General features: G+C 43.2%; 1 protein-coding gene across 3 annotated transcripts in view; it reads right to left on the reverse strand.

Annotated features, from left to right (window-relative positions):
• fynb (FYN proto-oncogene, Src family tyrosine kinase b) overlaps nucleotides 1-13679 on the reverse strand; it is a 69789-nt gene that overhangs the window by 13055 nt on the left and 43055 nt on the right. For all 3 annotated transcript variants that reach the window (XM_076755734.1, XM_076755733.1, XM_076755735.1), the window contains exons 4-7: nucleotides 9838-9934; nucleotides 2649-2747; nucleotides 1239-1342; nucleotides 687-836 (exon numbers count right to left, since the gene is read on the reverse strand). In XM_076755734.1, coding sequence (XP_076611849.1) covers nucleotides 687-836; nucleotides 1239-1342; nucleotides 2649-2747; nucleotides 9838-9934 — 450 coding nt within the window. The remainder of the gene's footprint in view (nucleotides 1-686; nucleotides 837-1238; nucleotides 1343-2648; nucleotides 2748-9837; nucleotides 9935-13679) is intronic.

Here is a 13679-nt window from a genome sequence, read left to right on the forward strand (position 1 = left end):
AAGTCTGGCTTATATACTGTAATTAAGGATTAAAAATTCACTTATCACTCGCACTGATTAATGGGGCTCAGCAGGCGGACATGCTGCTGTACCAGAAACATCTCCAAATGCACAGTAGGTGTGCAGATGATTTTTTTAACATCTTAGTACTGATAGTAAGTTAGTTAGAATTGCCTTAATAATGGCCAGCCATCGATATATGATCCGATTGCCAATCAGCACAAGCCTAATACATGGTCTTCCTCTGCTTCTGTCCAGAATATATCCTAAAATGAACCACAATGTTTCCTAAAGTAAAGAGGACACGTCCTCAAGTGAAAGAGAATATATTAACTTCAATATGTCCTAAAATGACCCAGAATAAATCCAAAAAGCAGCCGCAACATGTCCTAATGCTCTGGAGGTAGGCAGGTAGGTTCTATAATTCACTAGAGAAAATCCTAAAATGAATATGTCCAAAATATAATGAGGATATGTCCTTAAGTGAAGCAGAATGCATCTTAAAATTACCCAGAATGAATTCTAAAATGAACCAGAAGATGTTCTAAAATTTACAATCCAAAGTTAATCTTCAATGAATTAGTCCTAAAACGGTGGTACAGTATTGTGTTATGTAGCATTGTTTGGTCTGAAGTCATGAAATCAGCACATACAAAAGCAGTCGAATGTCTTTCCAGTGTTTCTACCTGAGTAGTGCTGAACCAGCTGCTGCAGCGTGTCAAACTGAGCCCTGGTGGTGATGTAGTAGCCGCCGCTGTCCAGCTTGCGGATCTTATAATGCTTGACATGGTCACCTTTCACATCGTCCCAGTCCCGTATGGACAGGGAGAAGGCACCTGGGGGACACAGGTCAGGGGATGAGCCAGTGAGCATCAAGAACTTGTCTACATGAAACTAACAGCAGAAAGATTTGAATCAGGAAACATCTGACTAAACAGTCGGTAAACAAGCCGAAGAATGCGACCACGCATCCAGCGCTCACTTCAAGTACCTGACATCTGAAAACACTCTGCAACAGAAACGATTATCACGCACTGAGCGTTGAGCTTCTACACACTGCTGGAGCTCACAAAAGCCACGTGGGAAATATCAGAAAGATTCCACAGGCTCCCCTCGTAATTAAACTCTCAGGCTGATGTGAATGTTTTTTTTTTTCCCAGAGGCAGTGAATCTCTTATGGCATAAACACACACACACACACTCAGAGTTACGCAGGTTGATAGCGTCTGTGGTTTTACCCTTAGTGGTTTCGCTCTCCCGGATGAGATAGGTTCCTCGAGGGTTGCCAGTGGACAGCAGCTGCCTCTCTGCATCCTTACGGCCCAGTTTGCCAAAGTACCAGCTGCAGTTAGGTTAGAAAACAGGTTGAGTCGAACAGCAGGGTTGAAGAAGACGCTGAAACGCTGCAGGAAGTCGTCGTTTGCTCGCTTGTACCTCATTCTCAGTTTTGTTTTCATCATGCAGAAGGCAAATTTATTGTACCTTCATTGTCTGTCAACAGAAAATCCTGCACACTACCAGTCACAGGTAGCTATTGTGCTGAACAGTGTTTGACCCTACACACCTGTCATTAAGACTTCATTGTGGGCAAGAGTCTTGTGTCATGAGTCACTGGTGACATGTTGCCTGCAGTTTTGACTGTGGCTGCTATTTGTGAAAATGAATTGTTGGTGCCCTGGAGATAAATCATAATACTGACCTCCTCACATTTCCCTCTAGTGACCCTATTAGGCCAAAATTTCCATTTGGCAAGAGATACACATATGCACAATATGCATGACATAATAGTATTGGGTATCCTGCTGTCACTGCTGTACCAGAAGATATGTTTCTCCAGAAGCCAAACCAAAAAGAGTGGTCATCAGGAAGAAAAAGGTAGAAGTTAACATGTTTGAAAAGCTAACTTTTCAAAGTGGTTCTCAAATGGACTGAGACGACGCTGAGAGGAGGAAAAGAGACAGAGGAAATGTGAGCGGCATGACACCAAAGCACGTATTTCACAGATGTAGATCTGTGCTGATAGCCAGAGCTGCACCCACACATCATCTCTGCTTTTAATCCCAGCATGCTCCAGTCGGCTCATAATGAGATTCTACACCACAGTGAAACTGAGCGAATCTTTATTCAGAAACCTTATTCTGACTGAGACGGCAGGTGGGGGTGGAGGTGGAGGAGGGGTGAGCGGTTCAGGTCTGTGGCAGCAGTAGATGCTACACACACAGACTGATGATTAAAATACTTGTGTTTCCTCATTCTTTTCCATTCTTCGTATGTCTTAATGGTAGAGTGTGTACATGTTGAAGCTAAAAATGGATCCACTCAATGAAGAGTAAAACAAAAAAAAATCCCCCACCAACATGGATATGTTTACCCTTCACTCAGAGTCTGGCTGGCATTTCAAATTCTAAATCCATCTCTTTATAGTGTCACATAAATGTCATTTTATCAGGCCAGTAGAAACATGCTCGGAAAGTAGAAACTGGGGGATGACGATGACCTTTTCTGCTGAATTTCGTTCCTCAGAAGGTTAAATCTGCATGTGTGGCTGTCAGTCTGCGGCCTCCTGTCCACTAATCTAGAGCTACTTCAGAGCACGTTCTACATGAAAGTCACTGGGTCTCTGAGGAGCATTCACACACACTACTTACTCCTCAGCCTGGATGGAGTCCACTGGAGCCACGTAATTACTGGGAATGTAGCCGCTGCCACCGGTGGTGAGCGAGCGAGCATCCCACCAGTCCCCCTCACTGGAGGAGAGAGAGAGAGAGAGAGAGAGAGAGAGAGAGAGAGAGAGAGAGAGAGAGAGAGAGAGGGTTGGTAGAAAGGGAAAAGTGAAGAAAGAGAAGACGCACATTAATACACTTGTACACACTTTGTGAGTTGAGAGAAATCAAGAACCAGTCAAGACAAATGTCCAGTCATTTCAACTCTCTACATTTTATTAAACTGAATAATAGTTGAACAACTTTTTTTATTTTTTAAAGTCCACAGTTTGAACATTTATGGCTGTTCTTTCTGAGAGAAGAAAGGTGAGAAGATTAATATCATTCTCAAGCCTGTGCGGTAAATGCAGAGCTGCACTCAGGACGTGGTTAACATAGCTACATGTAAACAGCCAGCCTGACTGTCCGAAGTGAAAATCTAACAGCATGAATGCTAGAGTTCACCAAACTGTCCCACAGGTGGTTTAACCTGTGAGGAGGACAAACTGTGGTTTCAGAGTCACGTGCTGGAACTGTTCCTTAGCTAACAGCTCGGCCGTAGTGCGTCAAGAAATACATGAGCTCCAACATGCAGCACCCCTACAAGTACATGCTCTCCTGTTTAGCTGACTTCTCCTGGCTGTCGTAGCGTTGGCCAGAGGCCAGCTGTTCCCCCTCCGTCCAGTCTTCACAGTCTGCTAAGCTAAGCTAACCACATCCTGACACCAGCTCAGCATTTAACACGCAAACACGACAATGATCTCACTCGCAGGAAGTAAGCATATACTGGTGTTTCACTAAATGTGAAACTATTCTTTTAAGATAAATAAAGCTGAACTGTTTGGCTTTTCCTGCATTCCTGGCACTCTTGTTTCAGCCTCTCTGCTCAGCTGCTGAAGTGTGACGTTAGTGACACATGAGTTGAAGTTTGGCTGTGATAAAGGCGGTCTGCTAAATGTCTAGAAAGCACAAAAAAGGGCAGAGGAGGAGAAGGGAGGAGAGACTCCTTAAAGACCTCTCAGCCTGGATGCCCACACAGCCATTAGTGTCTTCCTCTGATGTCCTCTGCATCTCTTCCTCACTAAACAGCAGTTCTCTTTGGGCTCATCCATCCCTCACTGCGCCTCCAACTCTTTCATCTGTCCACTCACTCAGCTACTCATCTTCCATCCTCCTCCCTACCTAACACTTCTCACATTTGATCTTTTCTCCCTTTCATATTCCCACATTCTGACGCACTTTGGGTTCAAGAAGTCCGTCACACCCCCCTCTTCCTCCCATCACTCCATCTTAAAAGCCAAGATTCAGTTCATGTACTTGGCCACATTCATTTGAGGCACTTGGTCTGTTTGAGTTGCATCACAACCATGAGCATGAGAAGCTGAACTTCTGCAACTTTAAAATGGAAATTCGTTCAGAATGTGCCACAATATTGATATCAGACAGATCTTTAAATGAGTTTAAGTTTAGCGAGTGACTGTTTGCGAATTCCAATATGGGGCGACCACTAAAATGGCACGATCTGCCAATCTGCTGAGCTTGGTAGAAAAATCTGTCATTAAACACTTTGAGCCTGATATGTTTGCTGTTTATTTTCCTCCTGCTCAAAATGAAAAAAGGATGATGCCACCTAGAGATTTCTCCAGCACAACCACAAAGGTCAGATTAGTGATAAATGAAAGTAAAAAGCGACACGACGTGTCTCAGTGAGCTGCTGGTCCATTAAGAACTTCCAGAGCAGCTTCAGCGCTCCTCTGCAGAGACTCTCCAAGTCTCCAGCTCTCCACTGGCATTTATTTAGAAATTCTTTCCCATTTCATTTGTCACAAATCTGTGGCTTGAGACCTGATAAAACTAAATGCAGTTCTTTGCCAGTCCCTCATGGCCAGGATTTCAACGATCATACACGCAGGAATCCATCGTAGAACAGGCAAACAGATCGATTTGTACACTCACAGAAGCCCTCAGTAGACCATGATGCACTGCAGCATCATGGTCTACTGGAGCCTCAGAGGCATGTGACTGGAGCAGCTCTTGCTCTTCACTCTGACTGCTGCCCTCGCCATGCCTAAGGCCAGCTGACTGCCCTGCCATGAGCTCTGTGTTGTTGGGAGTCTCTCTGAAGTCATTAAAGACTTTTCCTTTAATGATTTCCTTTCTTCATTTTTCTCACCGCCAACAAATCCCATGAAAAGACCAAAACCAACAATAAATTGATACTATAATCAAAAACTGCCTGTGTGGCTTAAGCCTGATATGCGGCATATTGTACTTCTCTGTGCCGTGCTGTCCATTAAAAACACATCAGCGAGCCACACTGTCGCACTGTTTCATTTGACTTGTTCCCACTCAAATTTAGCACAAATTTACACAAAATCAGCAGGAAATGAATGCAAAAATGCAAATGAATGCATGTCCATTTCCAGCCACTGCTGTTATGTGAAAATATTAGAGGCTGGGTGCATTCAGATAAATAGCTGGTGGTGCAAACGCTTCCAGTCTGGAGATGGTGTCATCAAACCACTGCAGAAGGAGAGGGCATAAAGAGATGACATAATTAGAGGAGCTCCAGCTAAACTTAAAAAAGAATGAAAACATTGTGGAAAACATGGTGGAAACATGACATTTCTGTTTGTTTCATGCTCTCATTTGAGGAAGGTTACAGTCTCCACAGTGATCTGAGGTTTTCCTCTGACTGCTGCTGTTCTTCTCTTCAACGGAGCAGAAGCTTCAGCAGCATTTCTGTCACATGCTTTATGTATGTAATGATCTGTTTTCCATTCACCTGAATTTTGCATTTATCTATCCACCTAATTTTCCACCTCAGCCGAACGTAAAAACTTTTCTTGTGATATTTCAACTTTTTTTTTTGAATTTGAATGGAAGTTTTTTTTAATGCATAAACTGAAACTGCACATGAAAACAGTGGATGGAAATGCCCTTACTGTTCCTGTTTGCTACAGCTGTTTTAGGAAATCACTAAGCACATTTTATAAAGAAAACAACATATTTGTCACCCATTTTTAAACATAAACATCTTCAGTAGCGACTTTGGGCTTGAGGCTGAGAGCCACAAACACGGTTGGGAGAGATCGGAAAGCACTTATTGGTTTTGATCTTTTCATGTGATTTGTAGAAAAAAATAGATAATAGCATCCTTTAACTAAAGCAGAAGTGGATAAGGCAGTAAACAAGCTGAGCGTGGCGTTTTCTAGCTTGTTACTAACATCCATTTATGTTTTATCACACTCCTACAGACACTCTCCCCTTCATTCATCTGTACTTCTCCACCATTTCCCTTCCCCTCTTCTTCTCTCCTTCTCCCTTCAATCCCTCACTCTCTTCTTCACACACATCGATATCTAGCTGCCTTAAGGGACAGCTAGCAGTAGCGGTTTACCATAATTACCAATGCTTTCACATGAATGCACAATCTCACATGTACATTTCCTTCCCCCGTGCTCATACTCTGACAATGTCCCTCTGACATGCTGTACCACCCGGTGGCTTGTTTCTATCACACCCCTAACACACCAGGAGGGAGCGTCTGTGGGTATGTGTGCTTGTGTGTGTTTGTGTGTGTGTGAGAGGGATGCTAAACACAGACAGAGAGAGAGAAGGGAGTGAAGGAAGGGGGAGGAGAGGCGCTGCTGGTCCTTCATTTATGCTGAATAAAGCCATGATGGGGGATCGCCTGGGGACGACATCCCAGGCAGAAACAGGCCTGCTTCCCTTTGTTCACGAGGGATCCCTCAGGAGGGAGGAGGAGGGAAAGATGGAGTCTCAGCAATCTGCCTTCTGAGAGAGAAAAGTATGCAGGAGCGGGAGGATGTGTTTGTGCGGTGTAAGATGTGTCGGTATGTGTGTTTGTGTGGAGCCAGAGAGACATAAACAGACGGGGTGGGGTGGGCCCCAGTCTGTCCCGCTGCCTCTTTTGTCTTCAGAAACAAAACCCCTTAAACCAACTCTGCTCTGCCGCAAAAAGACAGAAAACAACAACAAGAGTAAACAAAGAACCTCCCTCCTGTCTCCAAATGGATTCAAATCCTCTCTCCCCGCGGTGACTGCTGATGAGAGAATAATTAAACACAGGACCGTGTTGACTGAGAGGAGTCACACAGTACAGGCACTCATTCACAGCACCACCATGTGTTTGTGCATGTGCATTCAGCGGAATGAGAACAATACTAATTTCATTTGCTAACAGCGTAGACTTGTAGCGTTCTGTAAAAACAGGAGCTGTTTCCTGATTATGTCTGATGAAGCTTCACAATAACAGACTCATGGTGGGTTATAAAAAGCCTGGGCTGAATGCAGCGCCTCATAAACATTCAGGGATGGAGGCCTGTTTCCTAGAGGATGTCATCACAAAACAAAAAGGGACAACAGTGCCTTCTGTCAGTTGATGCGGCGGCGGCGCTGGGATCTCTCGTGGAGCTGCCTCACGTGAGCCCCGCCTGCTCGGGCATCTGTCAGTCACTTCCTGCCAGCTCTGATGGCTGGGGCAGACGAGGATTTTAGGCTTTTACCGCCTTTGTCCAGCAGGGGTCAGTGTGGCTAGCTGGAAGAAGCCCAGTCCATATTTGAGGCGTGGGTGGATGAAGGGAGGTGGAGAGGAGAGGAGAGGAGAGAGGGAGAAGGGGTGAAGATACAGCTCTGTCTGGCCCCTGCTGAGGAGGAGGAGGAGAGAGGGGAGGAAGAGGAGGGAGCCTAGGCTCCAAATGATGGTGTCTTCCTGCTCTGGCTGAGCGCCAGCAGGGACTAAGGTGTGTCCTGGAATGTGCAAGACGCTGGCTCGGACAGGATGCTCGCTGGGTGTGGTGAGGAGGAAGACTAACCTTGCTGGGGCCAAAGGCTGGGGTGATAAGGCAGCCATGTACAGTAGAGAGTTTCCATAATTCATCAGCAGCTTACACGCTTACACGGCATAAGCATTAACATTTCATACGTGAGATGCTGTATTTCTGAGTGAAAGTACAGGAAAGCATCAATAAAGCCACTTCTACAAGCACAAGTGTTGCATTAACTACCACGACTAATATTAGAACTAACACTTATCCAAGGGTATGATTTGCACTGGGGACATTTTGTGTGCTTCTGTTGCCCTGATTTCATCTCATAGGCTACATATAGCCTATATATAGAACCAATATAGAACAGACACCACTTTAAATGCTACATGTTTTCTGGGAAATAAATAATTGAATCTATATTTTAACTATATTTAATTGTCAATGTGTGATTATATTATCACTCTGCGTTTGCGTCATCAGTGACTATTTTCTGTGCAAACTGTAGCGTTGATAAATGGTACAGTTTTATTCTCCATGGCTGGCTATTATGGTGAATCTGATAACATGGAAACTGGTTTACAGTTTAGCCTATAATTTGCACTTGAAGCAATTTTATATTCAAAAGACAGCAGCAGTGTCGCTTACATGGGGAGTACAGAGGAAATGTGTGTTGACAATATAAATTGTGTAAGTCACATTTATGCAAACAGAATCTTCAAGGACCGTATCAGTGATTTGCATGTTTCACCCCTTTAGTCCAAATCACATTTACGTTACTTCACAGGCTGTCATTTTGCCAGGAATGCTGCTGTGTCGTTGGTATCCATTGGTTCTCTTAGTGTACAGAAATAAATAAGTAGACTCTTGCTATATTTGTGTAATCCATCACAGTAAGCACCAAGTCTACAGTAGGATTTTTTATGTCAGTCTGTACTTATGTTGCATTCTCAATCAACAGTAATGCAGACTTGCCGTTCATGATGAAGGATGATACATCCCAAGCGAGTTCCAAAAGCCTGCTAATTGATTTTTAAACTGGAAAGAAATGAATGGAACCTCAAAAAATCTAAAACTGTTTAAAATGCATTGGACAATGGTCAGGAAAAACATAAATTATACAAGATCAAAATTAACAGTTAAGCTAAAAAACTTCATCAGTTCAGAAGGTCAGTGGCAACATCCAGCCGTAATACCATTCTAATGGAAAGGATGATGAAGTATGATGCATGAACGATGAAATAGCATTCCCATAGTTTCAGTTTAGTTTCATTTGAAGAACCAAAAAGACAAAAAACTGATTTCATTGTGAAACTAAACCTCGGTAGTTATCCAGAATCCATTCTCATGATAGGGCTGCTTTGTAACGCCGTATCATTCCACCGGCTGCGTGTTCACCTGTTGCCACAGAAATCAAAGACCTAGCCGTGTAGTGACGGCTACATACAGGCAATCAGCTTAATGAAACAATGGAGTCACAGCGAACCTGCTGTCCCTGAAGCCTAAAGGAGAGCAGGGTCAGAGCAGAGGACCAGCAGACTCCTCAAATGTCGCTGCACCACTGCAGAAACCCAAACAGAGGCAGCTGAGGGTCACTCCAGCAGGCCTCATGTAGACAGAAAGAAAATGAAAACCATCCGCAAGCTGAGGCCAGGATGGTTTAAGAGTTGGCAAATGATCACGCCTCTCCTTCCATCCACACACAAACACACACAGACACGCACGCACACACAGGTCGTCTGCAGTTCTGCTGACTGCAAGAAAGGCTAGCCAGCAGCGCTGTGGGTGTAACAGGGTACTTCCTGTCCAAGCTCAGAGGGAAATCTTGAAGGAACACCACACTCATCACTGCTGGCTGGAGACCCGGCTCCACCCTGTGTAAACCTTAAATAAACTGTGTTTACTGTTGATTGTCAAATTGCACGTTCAAGCCACCACTTTTACCTCATTTGAAATGCTTTGCACTCTTAAATATTGTACCCGGTACAAAGATGCTGCCAATTCTGGCCTTCCTTTGATTGCATTTAAGCCTGTTTTTACATCTCAAAAATTCAGTTGAAATGTTAGGGCGCCACGTCGGTGCTAACAACTGAAAAATGTTTTTCAGAACTTTATACTTCCACAAACTGAAGCAAAGCAGACTTATTTTAAGCTCTAGCCTGCTCCAGATTATGAAACCAAAACACTTTTTTCCATGTACAAGCTGCCACTTTTACCTCAGCTGAAATTCAACGCCCTGTCTGCTCTCCTCCCAGCAGCGCCATCCCCTTTAAGACAGTGATAAAATAGGAAGCTTGCATTCCTCCCAAGTGCAGGCAGTCTGATAAGCAGCTGTAGCGACTTACGTGCTGTTGATAATCTGGAACCTTTCTCCTTTCCTGAAGCTGAGGTCGTCTTCTGTCCGTGCCTCGTAGTCATAAAGTGCCACAAAGAGGGTGACTCCTGCAGGGGGGATAAAAACACAGAGTCAGCACTCGGCAGATTCGCAAGAGAAAATGAAGCTCAGAGTCGTGTTTAACTGAGGATGCAGTAGTAGCTGCAGTACACTGAGTAAATAGTCAGTCACGTTGAATTTAATGGGTAATCACATTTTACAGGTGATGCGAATAGAATGGAAACAGACCCCCCAGGAAGCAAAGGACATTTTGATAGTTTTTCCCAGTAATGAAACTTGAGCACTCTATTTTAGAACTGGTTGTGTTTCTGCAATAGAGACTTATTCTGTTGGAGTTTTTATTCTTAGTATTCTTATCATTATAGAGCAGCGCTGGTGGTTAGTCCAGACTGAAATACTGACAGCTGTTCCATGGATTACAATTACATTTTGTACAAACATTCATGGTCGTCAAAGGATAAATCACAACAACTTTGGTGAGCCCCAAATGTTTTATTTGGTGCCAAAGGCATATCAAATTCTTCAGTTGTCCAGTGAAATATCTGAACATCTACTTGACAGATTGACACATAATTTGGTTCAGATATTCATGGTCCCAGGGGATGAATCCTAATGACTGTGTTCATCCTCTCACTTCCACCAGTGCCACCATAAGGTTTGCCATTTGTGACTGAAATGTCTCAACAGTTACTGTTGAGTACTGTTCAGCCTCAGCTGTACTTAAATTTAGTGCTAATACTCACGTGCTAACATGCAAAACCAAGATGGTGAACATTGTAAAAATTGCATGCTAAATATCAGCATGTTTGCATTTTCATTGCAAACATGTTAAGATTATGGTATGCTGGAAAAAAAGTAGTTTTTTACAATGGGCATTTAGAATAAAACACTGTGGCCATTGTATGTAGAGCTTCACAGAATCGTTAGCGTAAATGTGCCAGTATGCTTTCCACAAAGTACTTGCTGGGTCATCTACCAGCGTCCCTTCTCCCTCCACATTTAGAGGTTAGACTTGGGGGGGGGGGGGCGGGGGGGCTGCATGTGACAGTTTTTGTGGCTTTTGAAATGGAAAGCACAAATTATTCCCACTTCATTCAGTGGCTGGCCACGTTCGTGAAGGTGTTGCAGTCGGCAGAATTTCAATCTCTCTCTCAAACTCCATTTTTTCATTCTTCACAGATACAATTCAGCACCACGAAAGCCTCTGAGGAGTGTCCATTTGTACAGTTCAATGCAATTCAAGCCTGCAAAGGCCCACTAAAGACACAGAATTCAAGAGAGATGAGGGGAGCAGTGAGATGCAGCCAGGGGGAGGCGAGCACAGCAGGCTTTTAGCTTGGTCATTCAGAACAGCTATGAACACTTCTGTCTTTAGATGTGGTCAGACGGCATGACTTACCAACTAGTTCAATTCAAGCACACTAAACTCCTTTATCTTGTAGTATTGTTAACCTTTGCTCTCCCTAATTCTTTGCCACTACAGCTTTCCTGTAGTAGAATCGGCTCCATAATGGCAGAACAACCTTTGGAGAATCCAAATTCTTTTCATAAAGTACCTAAAGTCACCTTCTCCCTGCTGTGTCTTATCCCCTCTCCCACATCTCCCTCCACTAATCCTCCTAATTCTGCCCTCATCACAGCAGTAAGAAAGAATAGTAGCTCTCATTTGAATATCTCCCAGTAGCACCTCTCTCACAGGAATATTTTCTCACCCTTACATTCCTACTTATTGCCTGCTTGTGGCAAACGTGATGAAGGAATTTAGGCTCATTGAAGGATGTGTTAACAGATCACAGCAGGAGGTTAATAATACAAATGAAAGTGTGAAGTGGAGAAAAATTCAAACTGTTGAAGTGCCCTTTTAGGTGTGTTTGGTAGAACATAAATATCAAATGGTAAATGGCTGCTAAATAAAACAAAACAGACCGTGGTTTGGAGACAAAACATTCAGCAAAGAAATCAGCTCACAGGTTTGGAATCCTGAGGCCAAACTAGACCAGTTCATCCAGATCTATGTATATATATTAACACAGACCGTAAAATTACACTGGATGGATCATTCATTCTTGTTTACTTTTAATCGGGGTGACGAGGTTATAGTGCTTTGAGAAGTCTATCTGTGATTGAATTCACTGTCTAACAACTGTCAGTGCTTCTCTTCATAAGAGCATCAGCTAAATCCAGTTTCAGTGGCTTTAGAAAGGTTCAACATTGCTCTTTCATGCAAGTGTTTATCTGCTTGTCTGAAGGAGATCCACCACCTGAACTGCATGATCACAGTAATCCAGCCTTGCAGGACAGCAGTGAACTGCTTTGGACATTCAACAGTATGGTGACAGAAACTGGGATCTGGGTTGCCTCTGTCCAGTTTGACTTCCATCAAATGGACTAAAACCTCTCTAGATAAAGATCAGTGACCTGAAAAACCTTTCCAGCCAGTCCAGCATTATCTCACAACAACACTACTGATGGTAGAAATAGAGGAGAAAGGGAGTGAAAGATGTTTTTTTTTTACACACTGTTCATGTCCAAAATTCTCAGTGTAATCTCAGGTTTTTGCACGACTTCCATGAAGCTCATATCCACAACCTCCCTCATGCCGTTGGCCTCTCTAGTGATAAGAGAAAACTGAAATGATTTTCACCCAACAGCAAGAGAGTTCCTGTGGAAAGTTGTACAAACTGGAAGTGTGAAACTACAGTATTGATGTTATGTAATTCATCTGAATGCATGTCAGTAGAAGTACATCAGTGCATCAACACTTCACTATACAGACATCATAATCAAACACAGCACTGGAATCTGTGCACTGAATAGGATGCCAGTGTCTCATTAGCAGACAGTGAGGCCTATGCTTGCTAGCAGGGGACTAATACTAACCCTACCCCTACAAAGACTCTTACAGTCTAATAGTAGCGCCATATTCAACACCCATTAACCCATGCTCTTGGAAAACACCTTCATAGCAACCATGCTGATTATCAACCCTCAAGACCAGTAGACAGACATGTCTGTCTGGAACCAACCAAGGACGTTGTGGTTCATATTTAGCACCTAAGCCACCGGGGTGCCCACGCTAGGTTTCTCATCAAGGAGGCCTTTTGAAGCTTAGATTTAGATTATCGCTGACCGCCATCTTATCATTTACTGAACTCACATATTTTCAATTTTGGCAACATGATGGTGCGAAACAATCAGAAACCACTACAACTAAGAAATCAAGTCAACAGACTGAGAAACATAAGCTATTTAAGCCTGTATCTTCAAAATAGTGCAGTAATGTCTAATTGCTACCACAACACACACAGTATCAGAATGAATGGATTCATCCATTAACGCCATCATTTCTAGAATGAATTTGTACATTTCTCTACTGACTTTCGTACAGTCTGAGTTTTCTGGAGTTTAAGAACACACTCAGGTTTTATGAGAATGACTAATAATCATTTGATGAAAGGTATTGGGTTATTTGCCACGTACAGCAAAAACATGGAAACGCTGTTTAAAGAAACTACAACGTGGAGATGTAGGGATTTTAAAGAAGTACCAGTTTATTTCTTCAGAGATGAGGACTGCACACAGACCATTAGATGTTGTTAAAAGCTCTGGAAGAAGCAAGTTAGTAGATCTTGAGTTAATATTATTTTGTCAAACTACTATATCCAAGGTCAGGAAAGAACTGTCTCATCCCACAGTTTATCTGAAAAATCGAAAGAGGTCAAATTGAAAGTGAATGTTCCCATACTGTAAATAAATCCTCACAGCTCAGGAAAACTGTACACAGATAGTTTC

The sequence above is a fragment of the Chaetodon auriga genome, chromosome 18, assembly GCF_051107435.1.
Source record: "Chaetodon auriga isolate fChaAug3 chromosome 18, fChaAug3.hap1, whole genome shotgun sequence".
In the NCBI taxonomy this organism is placed as follows: Eukaryota; Metazoa; Chordata; class Actinopteri; order Chaetodontiformes; family Chaetodontidae; genus Chaetodon; species Chaetodon auriga.